Source organism: Anolis sagrei, chromosome 1 (genome assembly GCF_037176765.1).
Source record: "Anolis sagrei isolate rAnoSag1 chromosome 1, rAnoSag1.mat, whole genome shotgun sequence".
NCBI classification, from domain to species: Eukaryota; Metazoa; Chordata; class Lepidosauria; order Squamata; family Dactyloidae; genus Anolis; species Anolis sagrei.
This window is the reverse complement of record NC_090021.1, coordinates 42,349,942-42,369,361: the sequence shown is the minus strand read 5'-3', so window position 1 is coordinate 42,369,361 and position 19,420 is coordinate 42,349,942. Positions and strand designations below refer to the sequence as shown.

General features: G+C 40.6%; 1 protein-coding gene across 2 annotated transcripts in view; it reads right to left on the bottom strand.

Moving 5' to 3' along the window:
* The window catches only part of ALK (ALK receptor tyrosine kinase), a 759,925-nt gene that overhangs the window by 99,057 nt on the left and 641,448 nt on the right, over nucleotides 1–19,420 (bottom strand). For both annotated transcript variants that reach the window (XM_060754129.2, XM_060754130.2), the window contains exons 10-11: nucleotides 13,140–13,234; nucleotides 9,379–9,504 (exon numbers count right to left, since the gene is read on the bottom strand). In XM_060754129.2, the coding sequence (XP_060610112.2) occupies nucleotides 9,379–9,504; nucleotides 13,140–13,234 (221 nt within the window). The remainder of the gene's footprint in view (nucleotides 1–9,378; nucleotides 9,505–13,139; nucleotides 13,235–19,420) is intronic.

Sequence of the window (19,420 nt, the reverse complement as noted above, 5' to 3'; positions counted from 1 at the left end):
GTTGAAATAGTCTCCACATGAAGTGGGAAACAGATGTTCAATGTACATAACACAACATGAATGGCTGAGAGAGCTATTTCCTTTGCCTTTTCATTTAATGCAACCTATACCAGCAACTCCAATAACAAGCAAAAGATGGTGATAGCTGATGAAAAATGATGCACCAGCACTTCAAAATTAATGGTATTGGGAAAAAGAGGGGGAAAGAAAATGAAAGAAATGAGGGCGAAAATAAGGGGAAAGAAATAATTTTGCTAGAGTATTCGGAGTGGAAGGTTTTCACATCCAAAGACTGTTGTTGATATATAAAGCTGTTTAGGGAGCTTGGAAGATAAATCAGAGCTCTGGTTGGCAATCTAACCTGTTACCAGATAAATACACAGTGGGATACTTTCACTTATTTGTACTGTTTGTTCTATTCCCTGTAGGTTGTGTGTCCCTCATTGAAGAAGTGACAGTCTCACATTCCTGCTGAAGTTAAACACAGAAACACATACACACACAATCTGATTCTGCTACACCTCTGCAGGGATGCTGCCTGCCTCTGGTTTCAAAATAAAGCTGAAAGGGACAACAGGGGGCAGATCAATATTATTCTTTGGTCCACCATAGTCAGGTGTTTACTTCCTTGGTTTGGTTTAATTACCCCTCCACAACAAAAACAGGACATCAACAAGAAGGAACAGAGAGTGGCAAAATGATGCAAGTGTTTCTGAATGGTATAAATAATAACAGAACATAAAGGAAATCAAACAGCAAAGCATTTCATAAGTAGAGAAGATAAAATCCCTGCATGACACAAAAGCAACACATATTTTAATCCTTAAAGATTGATGGAAAAATAGGGAATTTTGTTACTTGCATAAACACAAATCAAAGGCAAGACCAGGGAAATAACCCTGACCAGGGAAACACTCTGTCTCCAGAATATGGAGTGCATTTAAATAAAATAGAAATAAAACAGTCAGATAGGCTGAAGCTTAATCCAGACTTGACAGAAATCCTCCTGGTCAGCCGTGGGGTCGATCAGGGTATTGTGTGGCAACCTGTGCTTAATGAGAACACAGCTCTGCAGTTTGGAGGTCCTCCTGGACTCTGCGCTGACACTTGATGCCCAGGTGTTGGCAGTGGCCAGGAGAGTTTTTGCACAATTAAAGCTTGTGTGCCAGCTGTGACCATACCTCAAGAAGTTGGACATGGCCACGGTAATTCACGCATTGGTTGCATCCAGATTGGATTATTGCAATACACTCTAAGTGGGGATGCCTTTGAAGATGGCTCAGAAACTGCAATTGGTAGAAAGGTTAGCAGCCAGGCTTCTAACTGGAGCTAACGTCACACCTACTAAAGCAGTTCCATTGGCTGCTGATAAACTGTCAGTCCCATTTCAAGGTGCAGGTTATGACCTACAAAACCCCAAATGGTTCAGGCCCTGCCTATCTTTGTCGTTGCATCTCCCCCTATGAAACGGCGTGGGCTCTAAGATCTGTCGGGGAGGCCCTCCTCTTGGGAATGAGGGAGAGGGCCTTCTAGGTGGGGGCCCCCTGACTTTGGAACTCCCTCCACTGAGAGATCAGACAAGCCCCCACACTGTCCTCCTTCTGTAGGTGTTTGAGAATGATTAGTCCCTAGGCCTTCCCTAGGCTGTCAGACAGTTCTTTGTTCTGAACTTTATCCACTTCCCTGGGCCTATGATACACTGTTACACTATCCCTTGCCCAGCTCTTTTATAGTTACCATGTCTATTTTGTAATCCTGGCCATTGGTATTTTTGAACCCATCTAATTTTTAAATTTTTTTAATAGGTTTTATATACCTCAACCTCAGAAGAAGGACTCAGGCCGGTTTACAACATGTATTCATATACAGTAATATAAAACAGTACCGTGCATCATCATTATACATTAAAATATAAAATACAGTAAAATACATCATCACATTACACAAGCCAAGTCGTCAAATGCAGTCACAATTCATCGCCATCCTTCAGTGTGGACAAGAGTTATTGACTCAATCATCAAATGCCATATTCCAAAGCCAGGTTTTTATTAGCTTTCTAAAAGTCAGGATGGAGGGAGCAGATCTAATCTCTAGTGGGAGGGAATTCCAAAGCCAAGGGGCCACCACCGAGAGGGCCCGGTCCCTCGTCCCCACCAGATGCGATTGCGAGGGTGGTGGGACCGAGAGCAGGGCCCCTCCAGAAGATCTTAATAACCTTGATGGTTCATAGGGGAGAATCCGTTCGGACAGGTAAATTGGGCCGGAGTCGTTTAAGGCTTTATAGGTCAGGACCAGCACTTTGAATTGTGCTCGGAAGCTGATTGGCAGCCAGTGGAGCTGGCACAACAGGGGAGTCGTATGCTCCCTGTACCCCGCTCCTGTTAGCAATCTGGCTGCCGCTTGTTGGACTAATTGAAGCTTCCGGGCAGTCTTCATAGGCAACCCCACGTAGAGAGCGTTGCAGTAGTCTAAACAGGATGTAACCAGAGCGTGGACCATTATGTATGTTTTAGTAGGATTTTATGTTTTATGATGTTTATTTTAATTGTCTGCATGGTTTTCCTTATGGGTAATTAAATATTTTGCCTTATATGTTGACAATAGCCCTGAGTCGCCTTGGGGAAATAGGGCGGTATACAAATAAAGTATATTATTATTATTATTATTATTATTATTATTATTATTATTATTAGATAGATAGAGACAGGGACAGTAGCGGATAGGAATGGACTTAAAATTTAAAAGCATAACATAGGGCCAGTTATGAGTGGGGATAGAAACAAAGAGGAAGAAGCAAGTGAAAGAAGATTTTAATACTTATGGCAATGATTTGACCCAGACTGGATTTTAGACTCTGATTTTAATAGGCATGTGTTAATCAATTGTTTTAATTATTGTTTAATATTTTTATATTTTAATGTATTGTTGATTGTTTTATTATGATGACACTGTATGGTGTATTTGTGAGGCCGCCCTGAGTCCCCCCTCAGGGGTGAGAAGGTCAGGGCATAAATATAGGAAATAAATAAATAAATAAACAAATGAGAGATTTGCACAGGGGTTTTGGACAATGAGCATGTGGAAATTGTTCAAGCAGAAGTTGTATTTTGTTTGAAATCAAAGAATGGCAACTACATAATAAATGTTCATGGGTTTTGTTTTCGACACTTCTTTCTGAATGTTTTCAGTTAAGAATCAATAAGGAAGAATTGGTTATATACTGCCACACTCAAACAAATAGCCAATACAACTACTTGTGCAATAGTGGTCTTTGAGGCCCGAGTACCACATCCAGAGAGGTATGTTAAGGGAAAAAGGGAGCCCCTGGGTTAGAATTGCCAACCTAAATATGGGATCTGTCACATAGATGGTGCTATTATTGAGAAAGCTTTGTGTTGATGCTTCATCCACCTCATCTTAGATAGGAAGGAGTTTAGAGTAGGAACATGGAGTCCAGATATACAATCTTGGTAGGTTCATGTCCATTCTAAAAGGATGCTAGATCCAGGATTTTTAAAGTTTTAGGAAGAAGTGTGAATGGCACCTTGATATAATTAGAAGCTTGAGTGTCGGGGTTCTTGGAAAAGTGCTATCAGAGCTCCTGGCTAAAAAGACTCTCATACTTTTCATGTCTGTAACTTGGGCCTAAATAAAATTATGATTGTCATAATATGATTATTTGACATTCCTACTAGACTTCCTTATGCATTTGGGGCCAACTTTTGTTAGTTTTTCAGAGTGTGGAAGCCACAGTTTGAGGTCTGAAAATGGCACCGTCATGAACAACAGATCTGAGAATCAGCTCTCAAAAGTGCTATTATTCAACCTCCAAGTAATTTGCATTCTTCTGCCCTTCTGACTCCCTAATTCTTGGCACAATAAATGTGAAGAGATACGAACACTTTAGGAACAAATAATCCTCTGACCTGTTTTACTGCTCTTCTGTTGGGGAAAGGAGCCTCAAGCGGAAGTTTTCTTGCTGCTCTATGCATGTTTTATACAAGACACATTATACAACCCACTCTTTGCCAGATGTATAGTAATTGTGAGTTAATGTTCGAAAGCCAAACATGATACCAGGAATCTCCCTTCTTGTCAGAGCTATTGCAACTGATTCATGGAACAACATTTCCAGAAGTGCTTTTTATCTTGAAAGTGCCGCACAAACACTCTAACTAATGAAATCAGCAGAGACGGTTGTTGTAACATCTATGTTTACACCATTTATCATGGCATTAATATATTCTCCCAGATAAAGCATGTCAGTTTTTGAAGAAAGATACAGAGTAAAACCTGAGGACAGCTGGATTGCTCATTACCTGTGCAGTCCTGTAACACTTTGGCTACCATCACTTATCTGCATTCTCAGCACAACTTGGTTAAAAAACCATTTTGGACTATAAATCCCAACATTCCCCAGACAGCATGCCTAGAAATCTGCTGGTTGGGGGATTATGGGAGTGTACTCCAGAATGGAAGCTTTATAAGCATGAACATAACACAGTTGTATCAGTTGCTTCCAGAACATCATAGCATCCCCTCTAAAGTCACTATCATTACCAATAACATTGCAGCTTCCCCTTCAGAAAAGATGTAAGCAGACATCTTTGGAGGTGAGACCATTTAATCTGAGCCAGCTGTTTCTAGAAAAGATACAAATTTGTAGTGCGCTTCTACAGTGCTATAGATACTGGGACCAAACACCCAAAGCCAAAGTTTCTCGATGAACTTCCATTACAAATGTTGTTCCACATGGAAAACAATTCAACATATAAATTATGATATTAATATACTGATGAGGTCAAACCCAGAACTCCCTGCTTTCAAGCTGATCTGACCTGCAGCAGGGAGTTCCTCAGTTCTCTATTGCTCCGCTTGGGCCAACCTACATGAATGTGGCCACAGCAGCAGCTGCAACCCAGAAACCTTCTTATTACTTTCTTCCCCTTCCTAACATTGTAACTAATCCCCCAATAAAGTATCAATTAATTGTAACTTTTTCCTCTCAGTAGTGTTACTTTGTGTCCTTTACTACCTCCAAACTCTTCTCTGCATGAATCTTTCCTTTCCCCGGCCGCAGATGGCTGCCGGCCTGCCCGGGATGCGATTTTCACGTCATGGGGAGGCTCAAACTGTGCTCCTCTAAACCGCATATATGGAAACCCATTGGGCCCCCGTATCTGCTAGTCAACGGATCGCTTCAAACCGGTGCCATTCTTCTCTGGAGAGAATTCTAATACTAATGGCTATCCCAGTTTCACTCTACTGACCTCCCCACCCCAGGAATAACAATTTTTGCCACCAAAACCTCAACCTGGAGCTCAGCTGTTTTCCTGAAGATACTGCCTTGCTGCCACCATTTTGTGGATGCCCAGGGAGCCTGTCGATCCTGGGAAACTGTCACGATCACCCCATAGGATCCCCAAGATGTCAGCGGGCCGCCTTGGTCCTTGGTGAGGAGGGATCTGTAGTTCTCTCCATGGATCTTGATCTCCAGCATTGGCAGTCACCTCATAATAACTCAACGGACTCTGGGACACCTTTTCCAACTTGCCTCCCGTGGATTTTACAACTTTTATCAACTTTTGCCAACTTTTAAGAACTTTTGGAAACTTTCTGGAACTCCTTCCCTAAGCCCCATGGACTCCCTTTCATGACTTGTATGATTTCACAATATTGGACTCTCTATGAACTTTGATGGGTGGGATGGGTTTATATGAATTTCCTTTTCCCCCTTTTCCCCTATGCATGCTTTATGAACCCCGGAATAATCTCTGGATTATTGCCGGCCATCGGACAAACCATTAAGTTCCATTTAATCCACTCACTTTCCTCTCGGTTCATTGTTTTCTCGCTTGTACCGCCTCCTCAACTCCCATTGGCTCAGGAGCCGAAGCGGCACTGGCTTTCCCATTGGCTGAGGTGCGCCTAAGCCAGCCACGCCTCCCTCCAGCTGATGACTCCAGCCAATCAGCACGAAGCTGGCAGAGGGGCGAGGGGGGGGGAGTGGGGTGGGAAGTTTGAATCTGACAACTCTGTATTTTCTATAAAATGTACTCTTTGTGAAAATTCAGTGGCTTTTCTTCAACTTGGTGAGACTTGATTTGGGAAAAATTAGGGAAAAATCTAGGGTGCTTTGCTTGTCTCACCAGGGCTCCAGACTCTCCTTGCTGAGTATGATTGGTCTTTGCCTCCTGGCAAAAACCACTAAATTCTTGCTCGACATCACTAATAGAATTCAGCCTGTGACTTACGTCTGAACATATTCTTCGTCTTGAAAGCAATAAATCCCATCCAGATTTGCTGCCATCTCATCTAGGGCCCCTTCCACACAGCTGAATAAAATCCCACATTATCTGCTTTGAACTGGAGTATATGGCAGTGTGGACTCAGATAACCCAGTTCAACGACGATATTGTGGGATTTTCCGCCTTGATATTCTGGGTTATATGGCTGTGTGGAAGGGCCCTAGCACTTCATCTCACACAGTAAAATTAGAGTTGCCACACATTTAAGAACTGGCAACCCACACTGTTTTTCACATGATGTAACTTTCAACCATGGGGTTGAGGTATTTTGCTGTGTTGGATTCTTCAAGGATTCCTAGGCTGGTTGGGAATTGATTTATTTTTACATTCCCCATGGATAGACAGGCAAAATGGCCTATTGCCCCATGTTATGTTAATCCCTGTTGCCTGCTTGTAAATAAAACAATGGCACAGTTTGTGGAAGGAGCCAAAATGCCAGTTTTCCCAATTTTAAATACCTTCTGTGATCGCAATGCAAAAACTTGGGGAAAAATCAGGGTTACTTTAAAGCTACTTTCTATGATCCAGGCTGTTTTTTTAAATAAATGAAAAATAATCAAAATCCTGGAGGGACAATGGGAGGAAACAAATCTCTACCGCATGATGGCAAATCAAACAGATAAATCCTAAAGAAAGTGGAGAAAAGGAGAAGTTGTGCTGGAGGTAGGTAAATCACCAGTTCAATTTCCCAATGGGGTGTTGCGAAGTTTAAAGGAAAACCAATGATCCCAAACACTTTACTTATCCCGTGGGGTGAAGTGCCTAGTTTAGAGGCCTTTTCACAGTACATAATCATTATTATGATTCCACTTTAATTGACATGGCAGTGTCCCATGGAATGATGGACTTTATAGTTTGGGGAGGTACTAGAGCTCTCCAGCTGGGGTTTCTAAATGCCTCTCCCCATACTTTCATAGGATCTTGCCACACATAGTACTATGATTGTATAATGGGAAAGGGCTCTAGTTGGCCAGAAAAGAATGGTAAATCAGAAGCATTCTGATTGCAGTACCAGAAAGTCAGGGCAATTACAAGAGACAGTTGTAGTTCTGGGTCAGAGCTTAGGAATAAAGAGGGGGAAATTGTATAGATGGTGATGATGGAATGATACGAGCATAATCCTGGGGTTAGAATTTGTAGCCTTCTAGACATATTAGCTTGCAACTTCCAACATTTTTCACCAGATATGCTGGCTAGGGCTGCTGGGAATTAGCATGCAATATCTGGAGGGCTACATGATAGGTACAAATGCCAGCATAAACTCTCATTTCAAAAAGAATACAGCAATTCATTTTTCCTTGCAATAAGTAGCAATTACTGTCTTTCAGCTACCTGTACAGACCATTAAAGGCATTTTATAGAAATTTTCAGGGGCATTTTAAAGACATTATGCCATTCCCTTACTACTGTTCCTTTTTAACAAAAAGGTAATGAGTAAAACAGCAAGGCATTGGGGAGGAGGATCGGTATTGTGATGAATAACAACACTGCATTTTTTTCAGTTTTGCAATGAATAACAATAATGCTTTTATGAATAATAACTTCCAACTTTAGTCCTTACATGTGAGTTCATCCTGTGTATCTGGCTGGTCATGGTCCAAAGCAGAATCTCCTTTGGTTTCATTTGAACCATTTTGGATAACTGGATTTCAGTGGCCACTTATGACTCCTTTCTCCAAAAAGCACTGATGATTGATGAAAGGTAAAGGTGTGCCCTGACATTTGGTCTAGTTGTGCCCGACTCTGAGAGGTGGTGCTCATCTCCATTTCTCAGCTAAAGAGCCGGTGCTGTCTGTAGACACCTCCAAGGTCATGTGGCCAGCTTGGAGTGAGCACCATTACCTTCCCGCAGAAGCATACTCACATTTGCATGTTTTTGAACTGCTAGGTTGGCAGAAGCTGGGCCTAACAGTGTGAGCTATTTTAACTGCCAACCTTTTGGTCAGCAAGTCCAGCAGCTCAGTGGTTTAACCTGCTGCGACTATGATGTTTAATAATTGCTATAAAATAAATAGATGCACCATACTGAGACAAACTTTGACCAGATGACCAACTTATGTGTTTGCGCAATCTGGTGTTGGGGAGCCAATTGTTGTTGGGTATATTCAAGGCCCCTTTCCTTCTTTAAATTGGACCTCAACTGGGCAATCTTTCAACTATAGGACACCCAGAGAAGTCTACTCCACAGTAAGAGTCCTACAACTCTAGTTCTCTGAATGGTAACTTATAATAAAATTACCACATTGTAAGTGATGGATTCACTGGGATACCCGATACTGGACAGAATTGGATAAAAGCAAAGTATTTAGGACATTTTTTTTATCTTTCTTCTCCTCCTCAAAATTTAATCAAATGGAAGTATTTCTTGAGTTTCAAAATTATGCCGTGTCAAAATTTGAAGCTGCATTTTGTGGGACAGATGGGTATGGGGAACAGGTTCCTTTCAGAGATATATGCATTCTAACAGGCTTAAAGAAGTTAACATTTGGCATGAAGACCTTCAGGAGCATCCAATCAACACAGAGGAGTACTTCATTCTGTAATTTTGGGAGCTACAGTATCAAAGTAGTACTGTGAGTAGATCAACAGGTACTGTGTCTGCGGGAAGGAAACAGCACTCCATGCAGGCATGCCGGCCACATGACATTGGAAGTGTCTACGGAAAACACTGGCTCTTTGGCTTTGAAATGGAGATGAGCACCACTCCCAAATCAGACATGACTAAACTTAATGCCAGGGGAAATCTTTACCTTTATTTACAGTACCAAAAGTCACCTGGCCTTCACATACTGCTTAAGAAATTGGTTTCAAATGCTTGCTTCTTTTCAAAATGGCAACAACCCTTTGCTTTGAGAAGAGTCTAGCCCCTTTCCTTGTTTTCTCAAAAGAGGGCTCTTGCAGTGTGTCTATTTTGTCAAGTGTGCTTATTTTCACAAAATATCTGTTCCACTGTGTATTTTTCTCCACCTAATTAGCAATATGGTATCTCCTTGCACTTGGCAGAAATCTATGCTCCTGCAAAGACTCCAAATTATCTGGAACTATTTGCAAGAAGAAATCAATTTCTTACCTCCAAAGCTAAATGGTGCAGGATCCTGGGTTGGCCCTTCTGTAAAATGTCCTTCGCCTCTGCCTTTTTCTGTGAGCAGATTGCCTGCATCCGGACTGTGGTCTCGAGATGTCTTCTCTTCATTGACTGGAACACAAAAAGGCACTCTGGTTTATGACTGTGTGGAGATGGTGTGTTGGTCTGGCAAAGTGAGGAGAACAGCAGCTGGTGGTGGATTGAACAAGGCCAAAGTTTTGCAACCATAACACATGATAGTGTTAAAAGGAAGGATAGGCTGGCATCCATTACTGTTGTGGGATCTGAAACAAATGGAGGGGAAAATAGGAGAAAAGGAGGGAGGAAAGCATACTGAAGATGCTAGGAAGGTGAAGGGACATCATTGCTGTCAGAAAATTTTTTTACAGTGGGTTCTGTTTAATTGTCCGGTTCTGGCATGCATATTTTTCAGTGTTTAATATGCGAGCATGCAATTTTTCATAGCTATAAATAATTAAAAATCTATCCTCTTACAACTGCAGATGCTAAAAAATTCAACTGTACTGGCATTTGGCATTAGGGCACACAAAGTGCAAGCAAATGGAACTCATTAGAAATGAAAGACAGATTCGCACATGGCAGATGCTATAGAGAGATGTTATAAAATAACTATAGAGGAGATGGTGTGAGTTACATCAGAGGAGGAACTGGCTAAAAGGATATTCACACAGAGCATTATTGATAATCTCAGTATTTGGAAAATCAGTAACAAAAGAAAGAAAGAAAAGGATTGTGTTCACATATTACTTTATCCCTTAAAAGTTAAACATTAATTTGTAAGACAATAAAGCTAAGTGTTATACCTGGAAAAGTATATTTTCAGATTTTGAATGTTACATTTTAAATTTATTATCAAGTAGCCATGCCAGTTGGGTGATTCTGGGGTTCTAGTTCAAACAAGTATCTTTTCAAAGCCCTGGTAAATAGTTAAATATTACCCCTGGACAAATACACCCAACATAATGCAAGATGTAAACTTGGTACCATTCCACTTCTAAATTCTGGAGCCAGAGGGCATGTGTGTGCGTCTTGTGGGCCTGTTGTGTTATGTGCTTTTAAGCCAACTCTAGTTAACCATATCTTAGTCTCCATCTACATGGCCAGATATAATCCAGATTATCTGTGTTGAACTGGATTCTATGGCAGCATAGAAGGGGCCATAGGCCCTTTTCAGACAGGCTGTTATTTCAGGAGCATCCGCGTTTAAAAATTGCAGATGTTCCTGGGGGCCCATCCACACTCACCCCAGAAGCATGTGCTTTGTGGGGTGGGTGACCAGATGTTGTACTGTGGCTTCCCAGTACAACACCAAGACACCTAACCCCCTCCCAGAAGCCCCCCTAAACACCGTAAAAAAGGAAGAGAACTCACCCGGCCTCCATGGGATGGCTGCTGGAGTTCTCCTGGCATGTAGAAATGACATGCCAGGAGAAAAAAAGGGGGGGGGGGGCAGAGCAATTTTCCTCCTCCCCCCTTTCTCTTGGCAATCCAGACACCAAGAAGGCCCAGAATAAACCCACTATCAAATTCATTCACCACAAACCAGGGTTTTCCTGGTTTGTGGTGAAGTATTTCTGGGTTGCCCAAAACGTTGTCTGGACAGCCCCCTTTTTATTGCAGAAGATCTGCCCATAGAGTCTTGTTCACATTCTTGTTCACAGCCCCCTTTTTATTGCAGAAGATCTGCCCATAGAGTCTTGTTCACATTCAGATTAGTCTTGTCATTCCTTTCCTATAGCTCAGAGACTGAGACTTGCTCAAGATTACACAGAAGGTTTCCATGCCGGAGCAAAGATTTAAATTCTTGTCTCCCAGAGGCAAACTATTACATAATAATTGCTCTAAATGTTGGTGTGCTGCACTCTATTGACTTCACCCAGGTAGCATTTTCCCCACAAAAATTATGTTAGTTAAGGTTGCAGAATAGAGTTAGGGCCAAAGATGAGCTTTGTATGCTCTGACTCGCCTCATCTGACTCACCAATTAAGCTTCTGGCATCTCACATTTTAAGCTACTTTTTAAATGTTTCAGTTTTTCTTTCCTTCCTGTATTTTCCCTCTTTGTCCTTAGATTAATTTAATTTCTAAAGACTGAGTTTAAAGTGTAATAAAAGTTTGCAGTGAATTACCTCAGCAATGTAATGTATAGGAGTGGAGGACTCTTTTCTGTCCTTGTAGGCTCAGGGTCCTTCCAGTCAGGCCCTATATCCCAGGATCGGATCCCAGATTTTCTGTTTATCCTGGATTATCTGGCAGTGGGGACTAATATAATCCATTTTAAAGCAGAAAGCCTGGGATCAGATAGTCAGATATAGGGCCTGTCTGGAAGGGGCCTCAGAGAAAAGCAAAGTCTCCTAGCTTATCTGTTCTTCATTAATAACTTCTGCTACCTTGGACACACTATTATGTTGTTTGATTACAGGAATCTCGGTTTTTCTCTGTGAAGATACATAATGCTTTGCCCTACATAATGTGGCCTTGATCTGAATTTTTGCCTCATACTTACTATTTACATTGGAAGAAAACTCTCCACTGTCACCAAGACCTTTTTACTTCAAGCAAATGAGAAATATGATTTCTTGCTCCCTGATGAAAATCTTTCTTGGAATGCAGTATCTATATTATTTGTTTTATTGTTTGACACTTTTCTGCATATGATCCTAGCTAAAGTACATCAATGATATGGAAGCTTAACACTGGCATCAGCATGGGGGACCATAAGACTTTCTAAGTCAAGGATGCTATGCTAATCTACCATATTCCAACTTTCCAGAATATCCCAGGTCAAATCCCATTCCAATTTTGTAGTCAACCCAAGATCAGGAATATTGCCTTTCTGGTCATGTCCAATCAAGACTGACACAAGGATTATAAAAGTTTGGGATTCAGGGAATTTTAGAACTAAAGAGAAACTTTTCCAATTCTGCCCTGAACAACATGGGCTGTATCACCTTTTCTCAGGGCAGCTTTGCACATGATGTAAAAGTGGCAAATCCAAGGATTCCACCAATGTTAACAGGTTGCCCACATAAGCCATTGGTGTGACCCACCACCTTCCCCCCCACCACTGCCCTTTGCCACCTGCTTCTTGTCCCTCCCTGGTCCACTGCTGACACTTGCCTTCCCCTCTGCTGCTCACCATCCACCCCCAGGAAGGAAGGAAGGAAGAAAGGAGGGAGGAAAGGAAAGGAAAGGAAGAAAGGAAGAAAGAGAGAAAGGTAGGAAAAAGGGAGGGAAAGAAGGAGGGAGTAAAGGAAGGAAGAAAGATGGGTAGGAAACAGAAAGAAAAGAAAGAAAAGGAAAAAGAAAGAAGGAAGGAAGGAAAGAAGGAAGAAAAAGAGAGGGAAGGAAATCAGAATTCAGAAAGCATGATATAGTGGTAAGAACCTCGGACTATGACTCTAAACTCAGTGGGTGGGAAGGATAGCATCTCTAGGCTCAGAGGAAGACAAAGGTAAATCCCCTCTGAATAAATCTTGACAAGAAAATTCTGTGATAGATCTGAAATGACTTGAAGGCACACAACAACAACAATTATACCTTAGTTGGAAAGTGAGGTCCTAAAGACTTGTTTTCAGCCCCACAAGATTTAGTCTATCTAATTTTGGCCCCTTACTACCAACAAGTTGTGCAGGTCTGGTCTTACTCCAATCTACTCTAGGTAAGGGCAACCCAGTGTACTGCAACACAGAACATAAATGAAATACTAATCACAGAAGCACTCACTTGTTAGGTAACAGTCCAGGCTGAGTGATACATTATCAAAAGCAATGATGGCTTCTGACCCAACTTTCCAGGATGTAATAATTTGAATCCAAAACCTATGAAGAATAAGATAAGTTAGCAAATTTGAGTAGATACAACATCATTTCAACTTGGTTTTGCTATACTTAGCCCAGACTTAGCAAAAGAAAGAGTATTGGATCCTAAGAGATAAATGTCATCCTGGAACCAAACAAAACAAGAGAAGAGAGGAAAATTGCTTAATCCAAGGCACAGTGTTAGAGGCATTGCTCTAAAAAGGTGTTAGAGGATTGCTCTAAAAAGAAAGGAAGGGTGAATAATATTGTACCTAAATACTCTAAAGGCACCAAATCCCACCTGGTCTTGGAAGCAAAGCAGGTTCAGCTCTGCTCAGTACTTGGATGGAGACCAGCAATGAATACCAGATGACAAAGGCTATACTTATGAAGAAGAGATTGGCCAAACCACCTCTGAGCAAACCCTGTGAAATTCATGGAGTCATAAGTCATCAGGCAACTTGCAGCAGCACACACACAGTGTGAAATTAAATAGGCTTATTATAACAATTCCCCACAAAGAGCCTTCAAGTCACTCATCTATTTTTCTCAGTTACAATGAACACCCCTTCTGACCCCACCCAATACTCAGATTCTCTCATTTTCCTTGCATATGTTAATTGGGGATCACATACAAGTGAATATGCTCTGCTCCCTTTGTGAATTTCCTAGACTCTTCAAGTTCCAAAGGTTATTGGTAGGAGGTGAGGGAATCTCAAAAGGGATTTTGATATATTCATTTTCAAAGGTGCATTGTCATTTGACATGTCAGCAGAACTGCCTAGAACCACGTATTTCTGACATGCCTTTGATGTACCTACTGGATCTGACAGGTATTCACATCAAGCTTTCAAAAAAGCTTCCTCAAAATCTTTTTCTTCAAATACTTTGGAGATACCTGTGAAGTGACAAGGAGCTACATGTGGCCCAAGCCCCACAATTAGAATAAGCTTAACCTAACTTTTGGATATGTACCCAATTGGAATCGCAATAAACACTCAGTAAGATAGTGAGGAATTATGAACTAATGAGGAATTATGAAGTATCTGAGTAATTTTGAAGAATGATGTCCACCTTCATTAGAAATGTTTACAAAACTTTGTTCATGCTTAACAGCCCTTTCAAAACACATGGTATAATTTCCAAGGCATCTAGCACTGAGTATAGCCACAGGTCACAAAGGCTAGAAGAAGGCCATAGAATTGATTTTCTTGGCAAAGAGGAATCTGTATGAATCAACAGAACATTAATAGTTGGAAGGCTCACCCACGCACACTATCTCCTGTACAAACCCTATTGGGACAGAGCATTTTCTAGTTGCTAAATGTATCCACATTATAAACAGTCATTAAAAGAATATGAATCCTTTGGGTTGAAGGGGAAGAGTAGGGCAGACAATGTTTGTGCAGTATAACTGCTGAAAAACAGCGCCAACACATTTAATGTGGGTGAATGATAACCTACAGAAAGATCATGACATTGTCTGTTAACTGTAGAAGATTTCCTTTCCACTGGTAATAAATGCAAGAACTGAAGCTGGAATGATATTCAAAAGTAAATGTTCACAGCACACTGCAAATCTAGCCTCACATTTAATGCCTATCAGAATATTTGTAAAGGAGGGTCAACTCAGAAAATAACATTGCTGGATAGAACAGACAACAGACATTTCCCCTCTTATGAGTTTTCAAGCCCCTCTGGCACACTTGAAAAGTTCAAGAGCCCAAACAATGCTCAAGAATCTGGGGCTATTTCCTGCCACTTATTCTCAGCCATGTCCCATTTATGCTTGTTCTCTTCCACACTGCTTTAACTCATCCATCTTCTCTGTCATCGCACGATTGATCCCCTTATGAGAAGTCAGAAGCACAGTTGGGTTGAGCAGAAGTATAACCGGCCAGCTAAATGATAAATGGATGCTAGCTTAAGGAAAGCTGGCCATACAAATTGCCTGGTAAATGTGGTGGGTTAATACCTGCCCTCCGCTCTATCTCTACAGCAACCATCAAACTGATGGACTAGCCTCATTAATTCCAGCTGAGATTTAGCAGATTGTACAATTTGTACATCTTGTATTTAGTAGATATCTTAGGTGGTCAATTAGGGAGCAAGGGACTCCTGCTTCCCATTTCTCATGATAGAAACATGAGATTCTTGTGTTGGATTGAAGTAATCAAAAGCAATATTAAACTGCAAGGAGAATCCATGAATCTGCCCCACTAATTCTAATGGTAACTTCATATTTATTCTGTAATGGGACTAAACGAAAAGCAATTTTTGTCTCAAACCCACACATTTTATTTGAAATGCCAAAGCTTTCTAAAAAAAAAAAAGGCCAAAGCTGATTGGAACCATGGTGAGTTGAAAAGAAAGGCCCAGAGAGGCCATGGCAAATGCTGAAATCAGGCTCTTGTCATAATAATTTCCATAACCATGGAGATTTAAAAAATTGTTCCTCCATATAAAGACTCCATTTTCCAGTTCTAGCATTTTTACTCTCTGCCAGAAATAAATTTTGAGCAAAGTTAATGGTTTTGAGTGTTCAAGACTAAATCACTGTGAAATATTTTGCATTACACCAACAAAAATCCGTCATTGCTGAAAGAGTGTGTTTTCCCTCCACTTACTACTTAGATTAACCTCAGAATAAACTGGGGAATCTAAGGAAGTTATTTTATTTATCATGTCAGAAGTGAATTGAGAATACAGTTATAATGTATGGAAAAACCACCAACAACATTTACAACTTGGCATTACACTAAATTTCCTTTGACCAGAAGCTGGCCACTTCGAGTCCCTCTGATGTTGATGTAAGAAGTTTCTCCATTGTGCATGTGGCACGGCTCAAGTTGTATTATAATAGGTGATCTGTGATTTTCTCTTTTCCACACATCTGAGGAGGTAGGGTAGGAATCGGTATCACCATCCCAAATAATCAAAAACCCCTCAGAAAAGTGATTTTCTAGGAAAGATGAACAGAAATGACAATAGTGAAACTCTGTTTTTCATGGATAAACATGTCAGGTTTTAATTCAACAATGACTATGTTGCTTTACAGGCATAGATGGAAGATATTACTTTCTTGGATCGTAATTTCCAGGAAGCTTAAATCAACATAGGTAGTGGCCATCCTAGCAAGGAGATTCTGGAAGGAATTGTCCAAAAAGAGATTATCTCCTTCTTCTTTTGCCTCTGTTTATAAGATGAATGAAAAGTTTTCTACAGCTGCAGTTGTTCTGTGCACATAACTAAAGCAATGGGAAAATGTGAATTACTTTCATGAACTTCTTAAAGGTACAGAAGAGGGGGTAAAACTGTGTGCATTAGGTTGTGGAGAGCGAGGCTCAGAAGATCTTCAAACAGGAACACCAGGCCATACCCATCAGGTGCCTACTAGATTATCCAGGGAGATCTATGAATTTTTTATCTTGCAGATGCCTGAAGTGCAAAAGATGAGGCATGAGGAATAAACAGAGCAAGAAAGAACATACGGATATGGAGTTTATGCAAGGATTTAGTCATGGGACATTCAGTTCAGGACTGATGGGTCAAAGTAGGTATTTAATTGCTGTCTGTTGTAAGGCACCCCTGAGTCCTCTTCTGGATGAGAAGGATGGGGTACACATGTTGTAAATAAATAAATAAATAAATAAATAAATAATAAATAGGTGGAAGCAAGATCCATAATATCCGAAATATGAACTTGGAGATCATGATCTCTGAATTATTCTATTTCTGTTACATGTCATTTTTTGCAGATTCTTGTTCTGCATAATCTCTACTTTAAAGAAAATTTGTGCAAGAATTGGACATTATATACTGAAATGCATGTTTGAGAACATTTTTTCTTTTAAACATGCATCTCCAATGGATTTTTAAAAATACATATTTAAAAATGTGATGTCTTTAAAAGTATGTGTTGATACACAATGCACCTCCGAGAATGCATTTTTGAAATGCCTATTGATAGAACATCACAACATCCACGGAAGTGTGTATGTCAACAGAGAGCTGTTTCTGAGCTACTCTGGGAGGTATAGATCTTATTCTGTTTGTATTAGAATTTGCAAAAATTGAATCCTTCACACATTTTTACCTGGAGGCAAGGGAAACTTATTTTCTTGCTGTCAACCATGCAGCAATGTCCTTGCCCTGACTTTTATGTTAGTTTATTTATTGAAATTTCTCCTAAGAACAGAGAGGAGTGCCCCAAAGAGCCAGAATTAGCATCTCCTCCTGTGATAGGTGGTGTAATGACAGGCTTCCTGCAGGGATTTGCTTTCTTTCTAGGCAGACAGGAAATATCTTACCAGGCAGAAAAAGAAGTCATCCAGCTTTCTGCCTTTGAACTACTTTCAAAATACCTGTTGAACTGGGGAAGCTTAATATTTAAGCTTGGTATTAGCCTTGGGGTGAGATCTAGCAATAGTTCAAAATACCAGAGAGCAAAGGATAAAGAGTACCAGTTAACTGGGCTCCTTTCCCCTGGTTTTTTATTCTGCTGCTTGTTCAGCATCAAATCCCAACTTACTCCAAGCTGTCTGATACTATTATCAAAGGTCCTTTCTTGTTGCCCTTGTTGTTTTAAAAGAGGTTTTTGACTCATGAGCTTTGTGTACAGCTTGTTTAACTTTCCCCCATATCTTCAGTTGTTTTATTGAATTGTAGAATCATAGAGTTGAAAGGGACAACAAAGCTCACCAATCCAACCACCTGCCATACAAGGAATACACAACAAAAGCACCTCTAAATAATGCTCATCCTACCTCTGCTTAAAGACCTTGAAAGAAAGGGAGAATTTCCTCTCCAGGTAATCAATCCTGCTGCTGAATAGCTCTTATAGTTAAAAAAAAAAGAGAGGTTCTTCCTAATGTTTAGATAGAAGTTAATTTTAGGGATACTCTTCATTCCTAGAAAACATTTCAATGTATTACTCTGGTTTTTTTTTTTTTAGTAATTTGAACCTATTGGTTTGTGTTTTTGTTTTTGGCACAGCAGAAAACAAGTTTACTTCAACTTTTACGTAACATCCCTTCTGGTATTTAAAGGCAGGTATCATATCACCTCTCTGTCTTCTCTCCTGTAAGCTATATCCAATTCCCTAAGGCAGTGATTCTCAACCTGTGGGTCCCTAGATGTTTTGGCTTTCAACTCCCAGAAATCCTAACAGTTGGTAAACTGGCTGGTATTCGGGGAGTTGTAGGCCAAAACACCTGGGGACTCACAGGTTGAGAACCACTGCCTTAGGGAGTTGGATATAGTTAGCTTGCAAAACATTGACAATCTTGGAAGCTCTTTTCTGGACATGTACAGACATGTATATGTACAGTATTGTTATGTTACAATAGGACAAAATGTATCAGCATAACCCTCTGCCATCCATAAGATATGAATTTCAGCACTGAAACTCACAATGTTTTCAATCATGTGAACACCAGTACTGACACAAATGATCTGGGTTACTGTCCAAAATAACAGGTGGTGAAAGTCTTTCTCCTTTGGAAAGGGAGGCAATATAGTATAGTGGTTTGAACGTGGAATACAGGATTCAAATCCCCACTCAGCCATGAAAACCCACTGAGTGATCTTGGGCAAGTCATATTCTCTTAGTCTTAGAGGAAAGCAACAGTAATCCTCCTCTGAAGAAATCCTGTCAATAATAGGTTTTCTTTAAGGTTGCCGTAAGTCATGATAAGCTCACTTTGGGGTTACCATAAGTTGAAAATAACTTGAAAGCACACCACAAAAAAGGCAAGCAAAGGTGGTAATTTTGTTTTGCTTAGCATTTCATCACACTAGTGTATCTATCCACTTTAAATCCAGCCCCTTCCTCCTGCAGAATTCTGAAGTTTGGAATTTAGGAAGAGGTCTTTAAATTGCTCCGTCAGAGAGGTCATGGGCCTCACGAAACTATAGTTTTGCAGGAGGCAGCAACTGGATTTAAAGTGGATAGATGCTCTAGTGTCATGAAGTATCAGGTGAAAGAAAAGAGCCCTTGTACTCCAGAGCACAACCTCTATACTGTGAAGGAACCCAGAGCTGTCCCTACCATCAGGGGGGATTTTATGGAAAGTCCAAAAAACTACTACCAAAGATGGGGAGAGGAATGCGCAGGATTTTTTGACTTGTGTACTGAAGAAATCTGGTTGATTTTGGTGTTCGGCACCTCAAATTGAGCGTCTGTGAGACATCATCACAAAGTTTGCA